The 18818-nt window shown below is 39.6% G+C and overlaps 1 protein-coding gene across 10 annotated transcripts in view; it reads left to right on the plus strand.

Annotated features, from left to right (window-relative positions):
* Positions 1-1345: 1345 nt before the first annotated feature.
* Positions 1346-18818, plus strand: part of si:zfos-2326c3.2 (mitogen-activated protein kinase kinase kinase kinase 4) — a 38526-nt gene continuing 21053 nt past the window's right edge. For 4 of the 10 annotated variants that reach the window (XM_029165031.2, XM_029165032.2, XM_029165033.2 and 1 more), the window contains exons 1-10: positions 1355-1537; positions 2669-2734; positions 11426-11482; positions 12911-13036; positions 13276-13386; positions 14500-14590; positions 14772-14902; positions 15854-15908; positions 16073-16151; positions 17283-17455. In XM_029165031.2, the coding sequence (XP_029020864.1) occupies positions 1481-1537; positions 2669-2734; positions 11426-11482; positions 12911-13036; positions 13276-13386; positions 14500-14590; positions 14772-14902; positions 15854-15908; positions 16073-16151; positions 17283-17455 (946 nt within the window). In that variant the 5' untranslated portion in view covers positions 1355-1480. Of the gene's footprint in view, positions 1538-2668; positions 2735-11425; positions 11483-12910; positions 13037-13275; positions 13387-14499; positions 14591-14771; positions 14903-15853; positions 15909-16072; positions 16152-17282; positions 17456-18818 lie in introns of all 10 variants that reach the window. The other 6 variants (XM_029165037.3, XM_029165038.3, XM_055512422.1 and 3 more) reach the window with 3 other exon arrangements.

Consider the following 18818-nt stretch of genomic DNA (forward strand, 5'->3'; position numbering starts at 1 on the left):
CCTGGTCCAATCATTGCACTTGTTAAAATACTTAATAGTCAAATCTAAATGTCTACATTGCAACGTAACAAAGATGCAACACATAAATAAAACGCAGGGAAAATCCCAAAGTTGGTAAAACAATGTATTTTTCTACCTAAGCTTGAATGTATTATTTCACATGTTGAAATTTAGATTAAATAGAAGCTGTGTTGTATTTTGTCAGACACAGACAGACCTGAAGAAAGAAATGACGATGGAAAACGACAGACAAACAACCTCTGTCACTGTCAAATTTTAGTATTCAGTCCTTCCACTGAATGTTGTGTTGTTTAGGTTGGATGCGAGTGTAGGAACGAGTGTGTTTGTGTGCAGGCAGCTGACCCTGGCGTGAACAGGGCCACTCTGTGAGGCCACAGAGAGACCATTCTTTGCTGCAACAAACACACACAGACACAGACACAGACACACACACACACACACACACACACACACACACACACACACACAGCCATCCTCTCCCTCTTTAATTTGCTGCGTTCACTTACGCACACGAACGCAGAGGGAGCAAGAGAGTCACTCGCCAGCTCTCGTTCCCCTACGCTCAGTAACAAACACAAGTGCAGCACACACACACACACACACACACACACACACACACACACAGTGACTGTGTCCCACCACATAATGATCTCTGACGACCGTCAGGGCACTGGAATGTTAAGGCCCATCTCACCAATGCATTTTACACTACATACAGTACAGCAACTATATAGTGCAACAACGATCATTGAGTGGGAACACGTTATTTTATAGTAACCTATTTAAATCAGTGTAAAGTTTTATACAATACAGCGTGGCAGACGGGATCCTTTCGCTGCAAACCAAACCTTCCAGTAGTGAGGTACTAGTGAGCTCAGCTGTAGTCGTTCAGCCTAAAGCTTTACTGACAGTCACACCGACCACGCTCACGGTGTCATTTTAGCTATAACGTGCTTTAAAAAACCAACACTGTAAAGTATGTCAAAGCACAGATTCAGTACAAAAGTACCAAACACAAGTTTGAAGCGCGTAATACTCATCAGCAGTACTTTCTACCGAGCAAAGCTCAGCAGCGTCAAGTTTACAAAGTTAAGTCTACCGGAAATAGCTTCTGTATTTACTATAGCTTTTCAGAAGCTAAAAGCTGATAACAGTACGACTTCAGTCTGGTACAAGATACAGGTACTTCAAAAACATATATATTTTCTTAAATTTTAAATTACAATCAACGTCTTCTTATGATAAAGCGTAACTTTTACACCCCTTCAAAGTGCGGCGAGGGAATTATTTTGAAAAGGCATTCCGGAAGTGTCTGTACTAGATTGGGCGACTTGACAATGCTAGCAAAACTTCAGAATGGACCCATCTAGAGGAAATCCCGTTAGTTTGTTGAGGAGAAACGGGGACCGTCCATGACTTGTCTACAGAGGTCAACACGCTGACAAAGTTATTGACAGCAATGTCGAGAGAAAACACCACTCGGAGTCTGGACAGCATAGACCTCGCTGCCTTAAGAGTAAGTACAGTTAAGTTGTCTTTCCTGCGAATGAAGTGTAAAGTAAACAGTCGGGGGAGAAATGCTGGGTGTTGCTTAAAACTTCAACGTTAGTCGGTTTCAAATTGAGTCAGCGCTGAGTTTTTCCAACCGTTTTCTCACTCCCCGTGGAGCTGTGGGTCGTGGGCTCTGCCTGTTTGATCGTGTAACGGTGCAGCGGGTCCTGTTTGCTTTGCGTTTACAAGCGGCAGTGTTTACACGCGGGACTTGGTTTGGTTAAAAGAAAGTTAACGAGCCGCCGGGCAACAAGTGGGTGACACCAACACACAGCGCAGACCCTGTAGGTTTATAGGAGAAAAGCTAAAGAAGCTCCAAACACCAGAGGTTAGTGCTGTGCAAACTGCACTGTGTGATGTGGAGACTGTTACATTACAAATGAAGTGTTGTGTGTCACTTCCCTTTAGCTCACAGTGTTTCTAAGGTCAGTCGAGCTGCAGCGTCACATATTAAAGTGTGTTGTGGTTTTGCATGGATGTGTTCGGGCGTCGGAGCTCCCAGTGTTTCCAGCCCCACTCCCCCAGTCCCCCCCCTCACCAGTGCTCAGTGTCTCCGTACTGTTGTTTGGCCTGAGATGCACCATCGCGCGTGGCGTCGTCGCCATTCATGCTGCTGTGTTTTCACTCAGACACATTCACGTTTTTCTCTCAGATTTCCACAGCTGTCTTGAATCATAAATCCCGACGACCCGACTTCCCAGTCACACTGACCCCCCCCCCATCCTCTCTGTTCTCCTTCATAAGTGTCATCTAACATCTTAGTGAATCCTCACCTGCGTGTGATGATGGATTTGGGTGATACAGTAATATGATGATACCATCTCTGCTATGGCTTTCTGCCTGTGTCTTCGGGCTTTCCCTTGTGTGGTTCTTTAATTGATTTTGTGTTGTGTGTGTCTCTAAGTTTGTGACGTAGCTACTTCACCGCTGGTATTGACGAGTTTGGTCATTTTATTTGGAAATTGAAACTACTCTACCTGACTGTGATAAACAATGGCACTTCTCTTTCTGCTGGATCCCAGGTTTTATTGTGATGCAGGACAGCAGGACACCCTTGTTCTCACCAATTCACATGACCGTGTAATTGTCTTTTTAGGATCCAGCAGGTATCTTTGAGTTGGTGGAGGTGGTGGGAAATGGCACGTACGGGCAGGTGTACAAGGTGAGTGCTTTAAACACATACTGTACTTCTATTCTGTCTTATGCATATGCTGCATATGCAGCCATCACTACAGCGTTGTCATATATGGTGTGTAAATAGCTGCTGTGCTGTAGCTACATCCAGTTATTAGGGGGAGAACCCTGAGATTCTCACTCAAATGAGCGCGTGTGTTTATGAGCAGCGCTCACATACTGCCCACACCCAGCAGCATCTGCAGCATCTTTAAAGGACCCTGGGTGGGGCACACTTCCTTATCGCAGTATCTGTTTGCGTGTGTGTGTGTGTTAGTGGCTTGTGGTCACAGGAGGTGCTTAGGCTTTTTTAGGCTTCAGTTCATTTTAGGCTAAGTTCACATGCTACAAAGGGTGTATTACTATTAAAACACGGACGGAAATCTAAAAAGTTTTATTTTGGGTTGGCCGTGGTTGTGACAGTCAAGGCCCAGCTGCCATACAGCATAAGTATAAGATGGTACTAAAAATATGCTTATGCAGAATGTGGTTTGAGATTTAATTAATCCAAAGTGCATTTTAATGAGGAAGAAATGCTTCATAAAATATTAGTAACTAATATGCTTAGTAATAATGTTCGCAGTATAAACCCTGTTAAACTTATGGCACAAAAGTAATTAAATAGGAAACAGATTTTTACAGGATATGCACAAAGGCATAGTTCAGAAGTTTAGAGTTGAGGAATGAATGAAGTTTGCACAAGCGTGTGTGAATTTGTGCAAAACAGAGGGTGAGTGTGTTGCGATTGCCACTTGATTTCCTGAAGGAGGAAACGTTGCAAGAGATGTACAGGACAGTAAGTGCTGTGTTGGCCTTTACATAGAGCGCTTTTACACAAGCGTAGAAAAGAAATTCACAAAATTCATCCTGTGACTCACATTCATTACTTCTTCAAATATTGATGAATGGTGATCAGTTTCAATTAGACACAGGGAATGGATCGCACAAACAGGAGCGGTTCAGACCATTTAACATCAACTTGATGAATGGGTTTGACGAGGAACTCCAGTATAAGAGGATTTGTTTCATAAAAGGTAAAACCCAAATAAGTAATAATCATTGTCCTCAATACTACGTGCCCTCTTAGTGCCTCTCTCTTGTAAATGTGAGGTGATTAGAGGTGATGTAATCTTTGAAGACTTCTTTACCAATTACTTGCTCACAGTTAGTTAGGATGATGATTATTTGAGAGGTGCTATAGGCAGTTGATGGTGTCCAATGCTAACATGGCAGTATTGGGAGTTGATTCTCCTCCCACAGAAACCGTGTGTGTGTGTGTGTGTGTGTGTGTGTGTGTGTGTGTGTGTGTGTGTGTGTGTGTGTGTGTGTGTGTGTGTGTGTGTGTGTGTGTGTGTGTGTGTGTGTGTTTCCAGCAATCCAAAAAGGTCCCATTATGGGAAAACAGAGCAGGAAAAGGGCTCACAGAACAATGACTTGCACTAAGAGATACACACAACCCCTGGAGAAAACACTTGGTTGTGGGTTGACGCGAGTGCTCAAGATGCCGACAAAAACTTTGGGATTTTCCCTGTGTTTATTCATGTGTGTTGCATTTTTGTTATGTTGCAATGTAGACATTTAGATTTGACTATTAACTATTTTAACAAGTGCAATGAGTGAGCTAAAGTGAGATAGAAACACCCACAATTTGTAAAAAAGTAGATTATGCAATTGAAAAACATGAGTTGTGAGCATTTTTTCTGTAATTCATAAATGAGATAGTCTTTAGCTTTGGAAGAAAAAGTTGTTTGGAGAATAGTGACCACACAGAGATGTGGGACGCAGTTGCTTTCAGTGATCACACAGCCAATCGTTGTGTTGCACTGTTCTTCTTTGTTCTATTAATATAATGTATTAATTTGTGTTGTAGAAAGGATGGAAGACCTTAAATTTCTCGGGTTTTCTGGAAAGTCCTTACTTTGTAAAGTGTGTTGAGCTGACACTTGTGAATTTGCGCAATACAGTATGGGGTTACACTCTCCATCAGCAGGAAGAAGTGTAGTCATGGGCTCATAAGACCACAAAGTGATGGTGGATTATGCCCGTGTGTGTCCATCTCATCTGTGAAGCATGGTTCAGACCTGCATGACTGCTTCAGAAACAGTATCACTAATACTTAGCATTTCCAGCCAAACTTTAAAATATTATTTGCGTTTGTGTAAAAGAAGGCAACCAGAAGCATATGAAATGACTGTGTTTGAGGAGAGCGGTTTTATTTAGACCATACACTGCTGCTGTAGTCTGCTGTTGGGTGAAGTGTTGCTGTACACCGTCCAGCTTAGGTAATGCTGCCTATTAGTTCTGCTCTAAATCAAAGCTTTACATCTGACCTGAATCTAGCATCTGGGGCTGATTGCAGGGTGATGTCAGACATCATGTCAATCAATCGCCAGTGTAGTTCGCCACTTTAGCCTCATTTCTATTTAGTTTAAAAACTGCATTGATGATCAGCCAGGACATTCTGACATGCTACTGTAAGTCACACTCAATTAAAGGTAATAGAGAATCAGATTAGATGCTGAGTACGGACGACTGATGGAGACAGTCGAGGCCTTTCTTCCAAACTGGCCTGGGGCTAAAAACATCAGGAGGCTCTTCAGTATGTTGTAAAGTGTGATAACTGGTGAAATTAGAGTGATTACTGCGATTAAACCAGATTGCGTGAATTATGTAGACATGATTAATGCACCAGAAAACACACATTGTTGTTGTGTGTGACTGATTTCTGAATCAAGGATTACAATTTTTAAACATAGCAAACCACTTTCATACTTTTGTTGACTAGTGAGTTGGCAGATTCAAGAGACATAACTTCTGCATTGAAGACCTTTTAACAGACAGCTGCTAAAATATGTTCTATAATTGTAAAGTTTTTTAATATTTGAAAAGGTTCCTGGAAAGTTTTTTTGCAATCAGAAAGGGGAAGCGGTGTGTCCGCTCTACACCCTTTAAATCTATCTCCAATTCTACAGTGTGTCTTTAGGCCCTGTCTCAACTCAACAGATTGTTTAAATCACAGCATCAGTTCACACATTTGGCCTGTTTGTTTTCAGTGCCTGCAAGGACAAATGCAGTTGTGAGCTACTGATGTAGAACACATGCCCATTAGTACTAAGGGGTGTATTATGTGTGGCAGTGGTCACATGCCAGCATAAAGGCTTCACTAGTTTCGCGTCCTCAGAAGAAAGGAATCGCCCCTTGGCTTTTCAGAAAATGTGAACTGGATTATAATAGTTTTTACAGGTTAAAGGGGCAAAAATAACATTTCAATGTACAGTGCATATAGTTGAAGGAGGCTAGAAATTTACTCAGGTTTAGCAGGCCAGTAGGTGAGGAGGCGCAGGTGGTAATTCTAGCTTGATAATGTATTAGATATAACATATAAACACAACATAAAGATAACGAGTGATGTCTTCAACTGACCTAACAAAGCATCGCTTTGAGATGAACCGTATCTCATGCATGCTCGGTAACTCACACTTTAGCACACACACACACACACACACACACACACACACACACACACACACACACACACACACACACACACACACACACACACACACACACACACACACACACACAGAAAGGGCGTTTCCCTGTTTGCAAACCAAACTTCCCTTCTCTGCTAGGCACTGCTATAGAGGAATCTCTGTTTGAGTGTGTGCATGCATGCACATCAGTCCACGCTGAAGCGATGATGCAACACATTTTTGAGTGAGGTTTAAATAGGTTTTTACTTTATGTTGTACTAGCAGGTATCATGTCTAGAAATGAAGGGGGCTTCTTTGAATCGAGTCCATAGATACTATGTGTGGCAAGCTTGAAATTTCCCATCCACATTTGCTGTAGAGCATTCCATAGGTGATGTCTGAAAAACTTCCTCACACTATGTTGAAACATCATGAACTACAGTGTTACTGGGCCATAAAAAAACAGCTGGCTACAATACCTCTCCCTGTGTGACTTACTTGCACTTCCTCAAATCTATCTTGTTTCAATTCCGTCACTTCCCTTTTCGTTGTGCAGACGTCTCCATTCTTGTCTGAATCATGTTACACGTAACTACAGTAATTTGCTGATTTATATGTTATAACTGTCTGAATGCTGGTTTTGTCCTGCTGCTCTGTGTTGCAACCACGCTAATACCTTTGCTCTGAGACCTCGACATCTGTTTCACAGAACAAAACAACTGGAGAAATTTAATTTTGAAAACTTAATACATTTCAAAAGGGTTTCTTCTACATACTAAGTCTTTAGTTCATTCTTCTATTAAACTAATACAAAATATAATAAAATATAAGTTAAAATATTTTGAATTGGTTTTGAAGCAAAGGCTGGGTGCTTTGGGCTGAAAGAGAGAGAACAGGAAATGTTCTTTAGCATAGCCACTGCATACTATGTGCTTGTTAGAGTTACAAAAAGACAAATGGGTGAGAGAGACAAAGGGAAAAGGGAGAGGAAGGAGAGAGGAAAGCTAGAGAGTGAACAAGAGCAATGGAAGGAAGGCAGAGGTGAAAGGCAGAGAGACAGAGAGGAGGGGAGGAAGGAAAAGGAAGAGAGAGAGACAGACAGAGAGAGAGAGAGACAGAGAGAGAGAGAGAGACGGAGAGAGAGAGCGAGAGAGAGAGAGAGAGAGAGCGAGACGGAGAGAGAGAGATAAAAACTAAAGAGAGAAAAGGAAAGCAGCCCCTAATGGGACCTATGTGTGCAGTAGCTATGGTTTCATGCTGAATACCCATTGGTGTGTGTGTGTGTGTGTGTGTGTGTGTGTGTGTGTGTGTGTGTGTGTGTGTGTGTGTGTGTGTGTGTGCGTGCGTCAGAGACTGAGAGAACAGTGAAAATATGAGTTACTAGTTAGAATATCCTCAGATGTGTCTGGCCTTTTTAGCCTTACTGTACTTTTAAAATGCCAAAAATGTGATTAAAGGTACACCAGAGATTCAGTTCTGTAAAGTTTGGGAAAATGCAAAATTCAATATGAAAAAAATAATTGATGCAGTAGAGAGTGGCTTATTCACAACTTTAGTAAGGATAAGGCTTAAAATAAGTTATAATGCAATCTGACAGTGTTTTCTTTACCTGATCTGTCTGCCTCATACAGTAAATGTCACTGAGATGTCATCACACTGCAAAAAAGAGGTACAACCTGGTTGATTAGGTGTGAATGGATCGACAAAATAGAGCTGAATAGGAATGAACAACACCCGTTGAGACCACACCCTGAATGATTGTCAATGTTAGGTCAATGGGGGATCTTAGGTTTTTGCAGCCCACCTTCACTTCTTTGGTTGTAAGTTATCTTGTTTCCAGCTGCAGCAGGTACTGTAACCTGCATCAGTAAAACAGCCTACATAAACTCTAGTCAGCACCAAACATGGTGACAGTGCTTCATGTGAGCAAAATGTGTCGGCAGTTGCTGGAAGATGATGGTAATGATGCCACCTGGGCCTAAACTGTTTGCATGTTACATCCACATATCCAGGCACTCATTGATGTGTACTGTAACTACCATAGTTTTTTGTTTTGTTTTTTTAGTTTGACATTTATGAGGTTAAAGTTTCTTGTTGTTTGTTAGTATGTGCTGATACACTGCATATTTCTTTGTTGGCTGAAAGAGCTCTTATTCACAAGTACAGCCACTTCATTTTCACAGTTTGTGTCAGTGAGTTATCAGTGAGCCTTTTGGACACATCACACTTAGTATAATGGAAACCAGTCCAGGCCTTTTGACCCTGTAGTGCCAGTCAGTGAAGGTTTCCACTGTGTGGAAGAGGAAAACAAACCAATTTCCTCCTAGCAAATTGTGAAGCACACAAACTGCAGCCTTTAAATACAGTAGCTACATGGTGCTTAGAGGACAACGGAGTGGTGTGGTGTCCACAGTCCTTTCAGCCCTGTATGATGTACTGTAGAAAATGTCCCTCTGATATTTGATTAGCTCAAATATACATGTAAATATGTCATGGAGGCCTTTCTTGTCAAAGTAATGGGCAGATAAGAAGAACATATAACTTACACTATAGACTTGTGTATTATTATGATTTGGTTTTGCTGGTTATATTTGAGCACAGAATATTGGTCAGATCAAACTTTGTGGTACTGTATGTTACAGCCTTTAGACCAGTAATTTCCTGACAGATCTGAGGCGTTCAGCTGCTTGGTTTGGCAGATATTTGTGTAAATCCCTCCCAGGCCTTCCATGAGTCTTCGCTATAGTTTTCTTATCCCTAATCAATTCTGGCTCAGTGGGTGTGGCATAGCCTTTGAGGATGGAGAGGTTTCCACCCTTATTGACAATGCCTTGCACACAGTGCACCTACTTCTATTGACATGGTTCCACCCCCATGCCTAATGATGTTTATCAGGCATCTATGGTATTTACTTAAGCTCTGTAATTAACTTCCTATTAACTTTCTTTTGTAGGCCAGTATAGATTTAACGTTATTTGTAAAGCACCCACAGTGGACCAAAGTCATACAGTGTTGTGAAGCTGATTGCAAGCACTTCACATCAGTGTATGATGTGATAGTGATAGCGAAGGCCTAGGCTTCAATGTTGACCTGTGCAAGCTTTTCTCAATACCAGTTATCTGGCGAGGAAAAAAGTCCACTATGTGTGTAATCATGACTAAATTGTGCATATTGTTAATAAGCAGTCTAGACATTTTTAGCCAGCAGCAACCATTGCGTCTGACCGGAAGGTCAGGAAGGAAGCGTCCTTATTTATCACAGTCAGGCCACTGGCTGCTTGTGTGCTACAATTCTTTGCAATTATGAACAATGTCCTACTCTCGGGGACAGACTTAAGGCCAGAATGAATAGAGGTCAGTGAGTCTGTTTCATGGCAGCTGGTTCAGCAAGATTTTCAGTAAACATTGTTAAGAAGAATGTCGTAGTATTCCATGAGAACATTCACGAGCATGTGAATTCAGAGCGAGCCATTCTGCTTTTCATACTTACTTACTCAGCATACGCTGATTGAGAAATGCAACAGTCCCAGCAATGCAGCACCTCTTTCCATTTCTGTCCATTTTAAACAGCAACAAAATGCCACAAATTTGCAACATTTTACTGCCACCTCTAAAATAAGAGAAAAACATTGTGATGGCGGTGAAAACACAACAGTGATTTTCGGCATGGACACTATGTCGCTCCGTACTGCAAATTGTGATGAGTTGTGTGTTCTAACACCTATTGATTACAGCAGATTTGAAATTTTCTACCAAGAACATGAGCCAAAAAGGTCAAAAACCTTTGACTTCAGAATAAGAAATAAGAACAAAAATGAGAAGGAAACTATCTACACGCATGTTTCAGTTCCTGATAATAGGTTTCCATTTGGTTTTGTTCTTTAAACGTGTTGACTGCATACACATATACATACACATACACACACAGTACCTATATACTCAAGTAATACTTTATGTACTTGTTTCATTGAAGGTTTAGAGGCCATTTAACCATCTTTGTGTAGCCTTTGAGGATCAAACCATCTTAGGGCCTTCCACGTACACTACATACATACATACTTACTCCTCTAAGACCACGTGCCTCTGACTATATGCATTTGTTGTTTGCTCTGTCGTGTCTTGTTTCTGCAACTGCTTCTGCTTCTGCTCAGCTGTTCTCCTGTACAGAGTGTTTATGAGCTGTTAGCTTTCTCTGGGCTGAAGATGGATGCTTTTTTAGTCTTAAGTCTAGCTTCCTCATCCCCTCATGCATGGCTGTACTGTAGCTGTGTTTTCCTTTGCTCCTACTTTATCTGTAATCACTCTTTTCATACATTTTGCTTAACAAGACTGATGTAACTAATACTTATTCATATTACTAATTATTTTCTTTTCTTTGTGGATGCAAGCTGACAAGTGAAAAGTTTAAAATTTTAAGGAGTTCATACAAAAAGACGCAAATCTCTTCTTTAATCTTTATCTCTGACAAATATGAAGCGTGATTGGTGGTCACACAAGGAGGGTGGTTCTGACAGTAAACGATAGGAGTTAAAAAAACTGCTGAATTTAGTTTTATGAAATTTCCAATGACTGTGACACAGTTTTTCAGACACACCAGTTGCAACACCCTGCTATCTCTCCTGGACTGCTTTGTAATTGAGAAATCGCTTCGGTGTAATTTTGTACCACTTGGGAATTGATAGAGTGTTTCTAAGATTTGGCTGCAGAGACAAACCAAACAAATATATATTTTTATTTGCTAGACTCACAGCCTGTCTTCACAGTTTTTGTATCTATACTTTCATATTAACTGACTGATTGAGTATAGTCAGGTGTGCCATACCCTGTACTCCATTTCATAACCCAACATTCTCAGGACGCTGTCATACATCACAGCTTAAAGGCTTATAAAGTAGCGAACTCTAGTATCGTGTCTGTTTTCTGACTCATGACAAGGTTTTCAATTTTCTCCTTTCTCACCTGACTGCACTTTACAGTTCTGGCTGTAGCCCGCTCTCTTTCATCTTGCCCCCTATCTTGTTCTTTGTGACTGTGCATCCCCTGAGGAACCGATATTATGCAGATGTAGCCGTGCCCGCACGCACTGAAAACGATCCAAGTAAAATGATCTGTCCACGAGTTTGCTCCAAGCTTGTGTTGCAGCCTGTGTTACATTACGACTGTGTGGCTGCGTTTTCAACGTTCCCATTTTTTCATGTATTTTAACAGGGGCGGCATGTCAAGACAGGTCAACTGGCAGCAATCAAAGTCATGGAAGTCACAGAGGTAATAGCACAAAGATGCACACTCCTTTTGTCTACCATCGCGTTGTTCTCTTCTGTCACTCATCAAAAAAAAAACCAAGTGAAATTAATTTAACATTAATTTGCTGTCAGCTAATCCAGTTCTGTCCCATGGTGAACATTAACATTCAAACATTTCCAAAGTGCTTTAATATGTAAAATCTAGTCGAATATTGCAAATAATAAATAAAGACTGTGAACAGTCAAAGAATACTGTAAATACATAGGATATATACATAATATAGTTGCTGTATTGCCGAATCAGTGTTCATCATTACCTGTTGACTGCCTCATTAGAGGAAAGCACTTCACTTCTCAGTTTTAAATTTGTAAGTCATTAAGAGACATTTCCCTGGATGCTCATATATCGTAAACAAATCTGACCTAGAACACTGAGCAGTGCGCCGTCCTGCTGCTTCACATCACATGCATACAGCACTTCTCACCATATGGCAGTTGTACATACAGTAGTGATGTGGCACCTGGAACTTTGTTTCCTATCTTCTTTTGATGAGGCACTGAGGTTATTGGAGGTTTACATTACAGTTCTTTTTCTGTCGTTCTGCAGCTTCTCTTCCTAGTGACATGACCCCTACCTGTGCAAAAAACAAGGACAATATTATTTGATGGAGGTGTTTTGTTTCCAAAGCTGAAAACACAAATAAATGGTTTTAAAACTTATCATGGTGAATCACAGGTCTCCCAGTGCGTCACCCCTTTTCTGATCAGTTATCAAAAAGAAATGTAATTTGAATTTACTCAAGCTTGACAAAATGAAATGGACTAAATGAAATTGTCCTTTTATCTTACAGTGATTTGAATCTGACCAATATTTTGTTTAGATTGTCTAGAACACATCTTGATACTGCGTGAGTTTTCTTGGTATTAAATGAATTAATGTTACAGTTTTTAAGACACAACACACATTTAAGAAATGTGCATCATGATCAATATATTATATATATATATATATATATATAGATATATATATATATATATATATATATATATATATATATATATATATATATATATATATATATATATATATATATATATATATATATATATATATATATATATATATATATATATATATAATATGTGTTATATATATGTTGTTTCCTATTCGCTGATTAGAAGCCACATCCAGCTCCAATATATGGTGTCTCCTGCTGTCTAGTTGCTTGTTGTTCACCTCTTTTTTTATTGGCCCTTTTTTAGGTTTATGAAAAGAAGAAATAACAGGATTTAAGTTTGAGATATTAGTAGGAGTCAGTAGGATACTACTGTATCTACCTCTCTCTTAAGCATCAACGCCATCCATCATATTCTTCCATATAATCCCTGCTAAAACGTTTTAGGCTGTAAATAACCTTAGAGCCTTTTTTTCAATTGTTGTCATGTTTAGGAGGAAGAGGAGGAGATAAAGCTGGAGATCAACATGTTGAAGAGTTATTCCCACCATAGAAACATTGCTACTTACTATGGAGCTTTTATTAAGAAAGGTCCTGCTGGACAGGACCACCAACTCTGGGTGTGTAAACTACTAATCTACTTCCGAATGTATTGCTTAAATATTATAGATTTTATTAATTTCTTTTGAGTAATTTCTATATTTCAGTGTTTATACTAAATAAATAAATTGTAAATTGTCAGATGTTTCTCTGACTTTACAGTTATTTTTAAGTCAATAAAACCATATATATATTGTATTTCTAGTTATTTTGTGTAGCTGCTTATATCTGAATCACACTTTTTTGTGTTTCTATCTAGTTGGTGATGGAGTACTGTGGCGCTGGCTCAGTTACAGACTTGGTAAAGAAGACCAAAGGAAACTACTTGAAAGAAGACTGGATCGCTTACATCTGCCGTGAGGTGCTCAGGGTACGTGGGACGTAAAGCATTCAAGCATTAGAGCATTACAACCACTTACATAAATATTAACATTAGGAAGCTTAAAAATAAAAGAAAAATAGTTTGCATAAGTGCTATTTAAAGACTGCAGAATTGTATTTTATATTTGTTTATTTGTTTTGACATTTGGCACTGCCATCTAAAATGACTAATAACTGATGCACATACAGTACAGTGGGCCGAGTGTATTTTCCAAAGGACACATGAAGCGTTAGTACTGTTACTATTAGTGGACAACCTGCTCAAACTTCTGCCCAAGTATCAGTCACATAATACTGTCTGTATAGCACAGGACATTTGTAATCTAATAATAAATAAATGATAATTTTAGTTTTTTTTTAACAAATATCAAAGAGAATACATCAGACTGACAGTGATGCTTTTTTTGATGTCTCTCATGTTTTTCCACTGTGACTGTGAGAGAATAATTGATGTATTTGTTTCACTTATATACTTAAAAGGCCAGTTTGAAACACATGTCTGTAAGATGTTATGGTTATCATTATGAGAGATCACAAGGTCCTGAGAAAAACTCTGGGATGTTTGTGCTGCTTTCTTGTCTAAATTTTGTGTTTGAGACCCAACGAACAGATCAGCACATACACTGTCTATGTAGCTGTCCCTCATACTGACATCATCAAAGGGCTAAAAAATTTTCTTGGCACAAAAAAATTAAGATACAAAGTACACCGGACTGTCGCCAGTGTCTTTGCTGTTGCTGTCAGCCACACTGTCTCCCTATTGTTTTCAGGATACACACTCAATCTCATCATAGCATGCTGAAGTCATTGTCTGAAAAAGGACTCACTTCCTCTGTTTATTTAACCTCCTTTGAAGAAGTGAGAGCATAAACATACACACACACGCACGCACATTTAAACTTGCCTGAGTTACTACAGTAGGTCACTGCCACCTAAAGAAAAGATATTAGGTTTATTAGGAAAGGAAATTGAAAGAAGCCTAAAATAAATTCCTTTCTTCATCTAGATTTCCTTAAATAAGTAGAAAGGAAATGTTAGTGGCTACATATTTATAGCGATCATCTGACTCTGTGTTTATTATCTGCGTATATTTGTCTTCCAGGGTCTTTCCCATCTTCACTCCCATCATGTGATTCACAGAGACATTAAGGGACAGAATGTTTTGCTCACAGAGAATGCTGAAGTCAAGCTGGGTATGACACATCGACACATGCACTGTGGCATCACAGGCATGCGCTCGTACCTTCAGGCAAAACTGCTTAACAGTCACATAGTCATGCATACACACATAAATCACACAACCACAAAACCCGCTTCACAAAAAAGCTAAGATCATGTTGGTTAGAAGGCTGTCATGCGTTTTTTTTATTCCAGTTGACTTTGGAGTGTCAGCTCAGCTGGACAGGACCATCGGTAGGAGGAACACCTTCATCGGGACTCCCTATTGGATGGCTCCAGAGGTCATCGCTTGTGACGAGAACCCTGAGGCCACATATGACTCTAGGGTACTTACTTTCATTAAAAAAATCCCACTTTTATCATCCATGTGTGCTAGTATCGTTCTGGCCCCAGCTCAACCTGAACGCAGAGTCAAAAGAACAAAATAACAAACATTTTTTCATGGTTTTATGTTATAAAGCCTAAATAAACAGCCGCAGCTCCATACAACATCGTGGGGAGAATGGTGGACAGGTTTTATTGTCCTGTCTGCTCTGCTACACTCTTTGCTCATTGCAGTCTGTTTAACCTGGGGTCAAATTGGAGATTCTAAATTGCCTGTCCATGTAAGTGAGAGTAAATGGTCACAGTATACTGGGGATGTACTGTAAGAAATGTAAATGATAATAATGAAATGCAGCAGTACATAAATCATGAACAAGTGTTTATGATGAAATCTGTCTGACCTTCGTTTACATTTTAATTTCAAGCATATCTTAGATTTTACAGTAGAATATAAATTTCAGTTGTTAATTCATGTTGCATATCCTTCCACAATGTCTAAACAGCCCATGTAACATACACAGCAAATTAGCAGTGCAGCAGCTTCAAGCTTCCATCAGGGAACTTGTTTGTTCTTGCCCCTTTAATGAGACAAGGACAAAGAGCTCTGATTTATGCATAGCTTCAGATATCATTTTATCATGGCAAAGATTACACCAGAGTGCTTACTCATGCACTATGGTTGAACATCAGGGTAGCAAATTAGATAATTGCAATAAATGTATTGTAAATTGGCCGTGGTCTGTATATGTGGCCCTGTGATGGAAATGACAGCTGGAAAAGGCTCCAGCATTATGAGAATAAAACAATTCAGAAGAGAATGTCTATATAATATTTTATTACTGCGGAACACATGTAAAGCAACACTTCATTTTTTTCTATTTTCCAGTACTAATATAGATTTTCACATAAACACCTTTTACATTTTTAACCATTTTCATTGCTTCCATTCACAGAGTGACCTCTGGTCCCTAGGCATCACTGCTTTAGAGATGGCTGAAGGAGCCCCACGTAAGTGAAAAACAACGAAACAACTACACATACACAGTTTGATTGCTGAATACATGATGTTTCTGTTTGTAGACCCACAGTGAATATTTCTGTAAATATTTCTTCTATGTGTAACTGCCGCTGTGACCGTCTGTCCCTCTCTGACCATGTCTCTTACTTTCTAGCACTGTGTGACATGCATCCCATGAGAGCTCTGTTTTTAATTCCACGAAACCCTCCTCCTAAACTTAAATCAAAGAAATGGTAAGTCCCCCTCTGCTACGCGCATACACATATGCAGGATGGAGAGAGTTTTTGTTTCTGATAACACAACATGAAATCACCTTTGTTGTGGGTTCAGAAAGAGACGCTCAACACTTTGTTCTGAAATTGAAAGGAAGCTCAAACTCACTTAGATCACCCACGGTAACATTTGATTACATATAAAGTGTCATATACACTTCCCTTTGACAGAAAGCACACATATTTATCCCTATTTCTCTTACAGTAGCACTCTCTTCCTCCCTTACTGTGAAAACACTGACACTGAGCCTCATACTGACTTTCATTAACTGTTAATGCGATTAGAAGTACTAGTTTATGGGACAGTTTTTAATAGCTTCAACCGTCTCAGTAGCAACGGCTTGTAGTCTTCGTACCCTTGGGGACGGCCTAAGGCAACAAAACAAATCTGTGCATTCCCTATTTCCCGTTAATTAAGAGCACACACAACATACGTCTTGTTAGAAGCACTTCGGTGCGCAGTTGTCTGGATCGAACTTAACTCAATGATTTTGCCAGAACTTGATTACTACCTTGCATCCTGCAGGTGAGTTGAAACAAATTTGAGAATGCACTGAGAGGTTGTAAATGCTTTGCACTGGTTTCTGTATTCGCCTTTACTGCTGTACCAAAGGCATAATGACTTTGTAGTGTGAAACCTTTTCATGGACCTTGCTCTGACTTGTATTTTAGGGGATTTTTGTATTAAAAAATGTGTTGAAATGTAGTAGTTCCTTAGTTAAGTCACATCCTGTTTGTCTAGTTTATTCATAGACAGCTCTCAGACAGCAACTGCCTGCCTTCAGACTTGAAGATTGTCAATCTGAAAAACATGATGAAATTAAATATTGAGAATAAATCTTGGAAATCTAAGTGAATGTGTATTTAAATAATTACATTTAAAATAAAGATAATCATAAATAAAATTTATGGGCAGTAATGTTTTACTTAAAAATGAATATCGTTAAGGACTCTTAACTGGGACACTTTAGAACCTAATTAAGTTTACAATCAAACAAAGCAGATGTGTTACATGTTACTGTGTATATTTTTATAGTGTTAGTTTGGATGGTAATATTTATGCTGCATCTCTTCCTGCACTGTCTTTCATAGGTCGAAGCGGTTCTTGTCATTCATTGATAGTTGTCTGGTCAAGAACCACCTGCACCGACCCACCACTGACGCCCTGCTGAGACACGCATTCATCAGAGACCTGGCTAATGAAAGGCAGGTTCGCATCATGCTCCGAGATCACCTGGACAGAACCAGAAAGAAGAAGGAGAAAGGTGAGGAGACTGCGCTTGTTTTATGAAACTGCTGCCGTTTTGATTCTACACACTAGTTTAAGTATGGCAGCATAGAGAAGATACACAGTGTCAGTGTAACATCCAGGCGTATTCATGATTGAGGTCATCACCTCTCCCACTCATTGCTGCCAACTGTGAAGTAATCTAACGTGAGCAACTGATACCATTTTAGAACCTTTTCCAAATAAGCTACTTCACAGGCGTATGCCAAAAGTGTCCCTTGTGTTTCACAAATTCACAGTATCATCTGGTTTTTAGCCCAGTCATGGTGACTACCAGCTGAGGGTGCAGCAGCTGCTTTATTCGAACAGCCAAACAGGATGATTTACTACAAGCTGTTTACATCACCCAGAAACATATATAGTTTTACACTTTTATTTTGACACGCCATTTTATTATTATAATCTGCAGGTTTCTATTATCACTGCAGTGAAATGAAAACAATTTAGACATAAGACTAAACTGATATATTCTATTGGTCCAATAGACCAACAAACAGTTTGATGGGCAGAAATGCTAACTTAGTTACAGTTATACAGTATTATCATGCACATACTGTATTAATATCTATTAAAGTAGTTGATACATTAATAATGAATAGATGACAAGTTTCCCTCATATGTTATGAAGTCTTTAAATTTCAACTCTATGTCTATTATCTGAGATATTTTGAATTTAATTGAACCGAGAAGGAAGAAAATAAGCGTCACAGTGAGAAAGTGAGACAAACAGAACAAGAGGGAAAGGAGGAGGAATGTTTGATCATGCCAGCAGGCTGTACACGGCTGACCCTTGCTCTTTTTTTCTGCGCTTTCACTCGGGACGTTTTACACAACTGGCACAGAAAGAGACTCAGCGATGGAAAAAGCAACAAAGGGCGAGACAAATTAGAAATATAGAGAGAGAGGAAGGAAGGCACCTACGGTGTCATTCATCCTCATCCTGTTCTAAAGATTGATTCTGCATGAGCTGCATGTGGATAACATGCAGTCACAAACAGTGGAAAAGATTTAAGGAAGGGGAGGAGAAAACTGATATTTATGACTTTGCTTTTTTTGTTTTCACACTGATTTTCAAGGAATGTAATACATTACTGCATTGTTCTTTTGGTTTATTCATCTTCATCTTGGAAACTGAAAAGACAGCCATGGTAGTGAGGGAGAAAAAGCTGAGGGGAAGGAAGGAGGAAACTGAATGACCATCTGTTTCTAATCTTCTGCTAGCTTATAAAAACACACTAATGACTAGTAGACCTTGTGCATTCTGCATGGGTTGTCTATGTGTGCGTGTGTGTGTGTGTGTGTGTGTGTGTGTTTGTTTATGGGAGTGTGTCAGTGTGCCC

The sequence above is a fragment of the Betta splendens genome, chromosome 10 (assembly GCF_900634795.4).
Source record: "Betta splendens chromosome 10, fBetSpl5.4, whole genome shotgun sequence".
Taxonomy (NCBI): domain Eukaryota; kingdom Metazoa; phylum Chordata; class Actinopteri; order Anabantiformes; family Osphronemidae; genus Betta; species Betta splendens.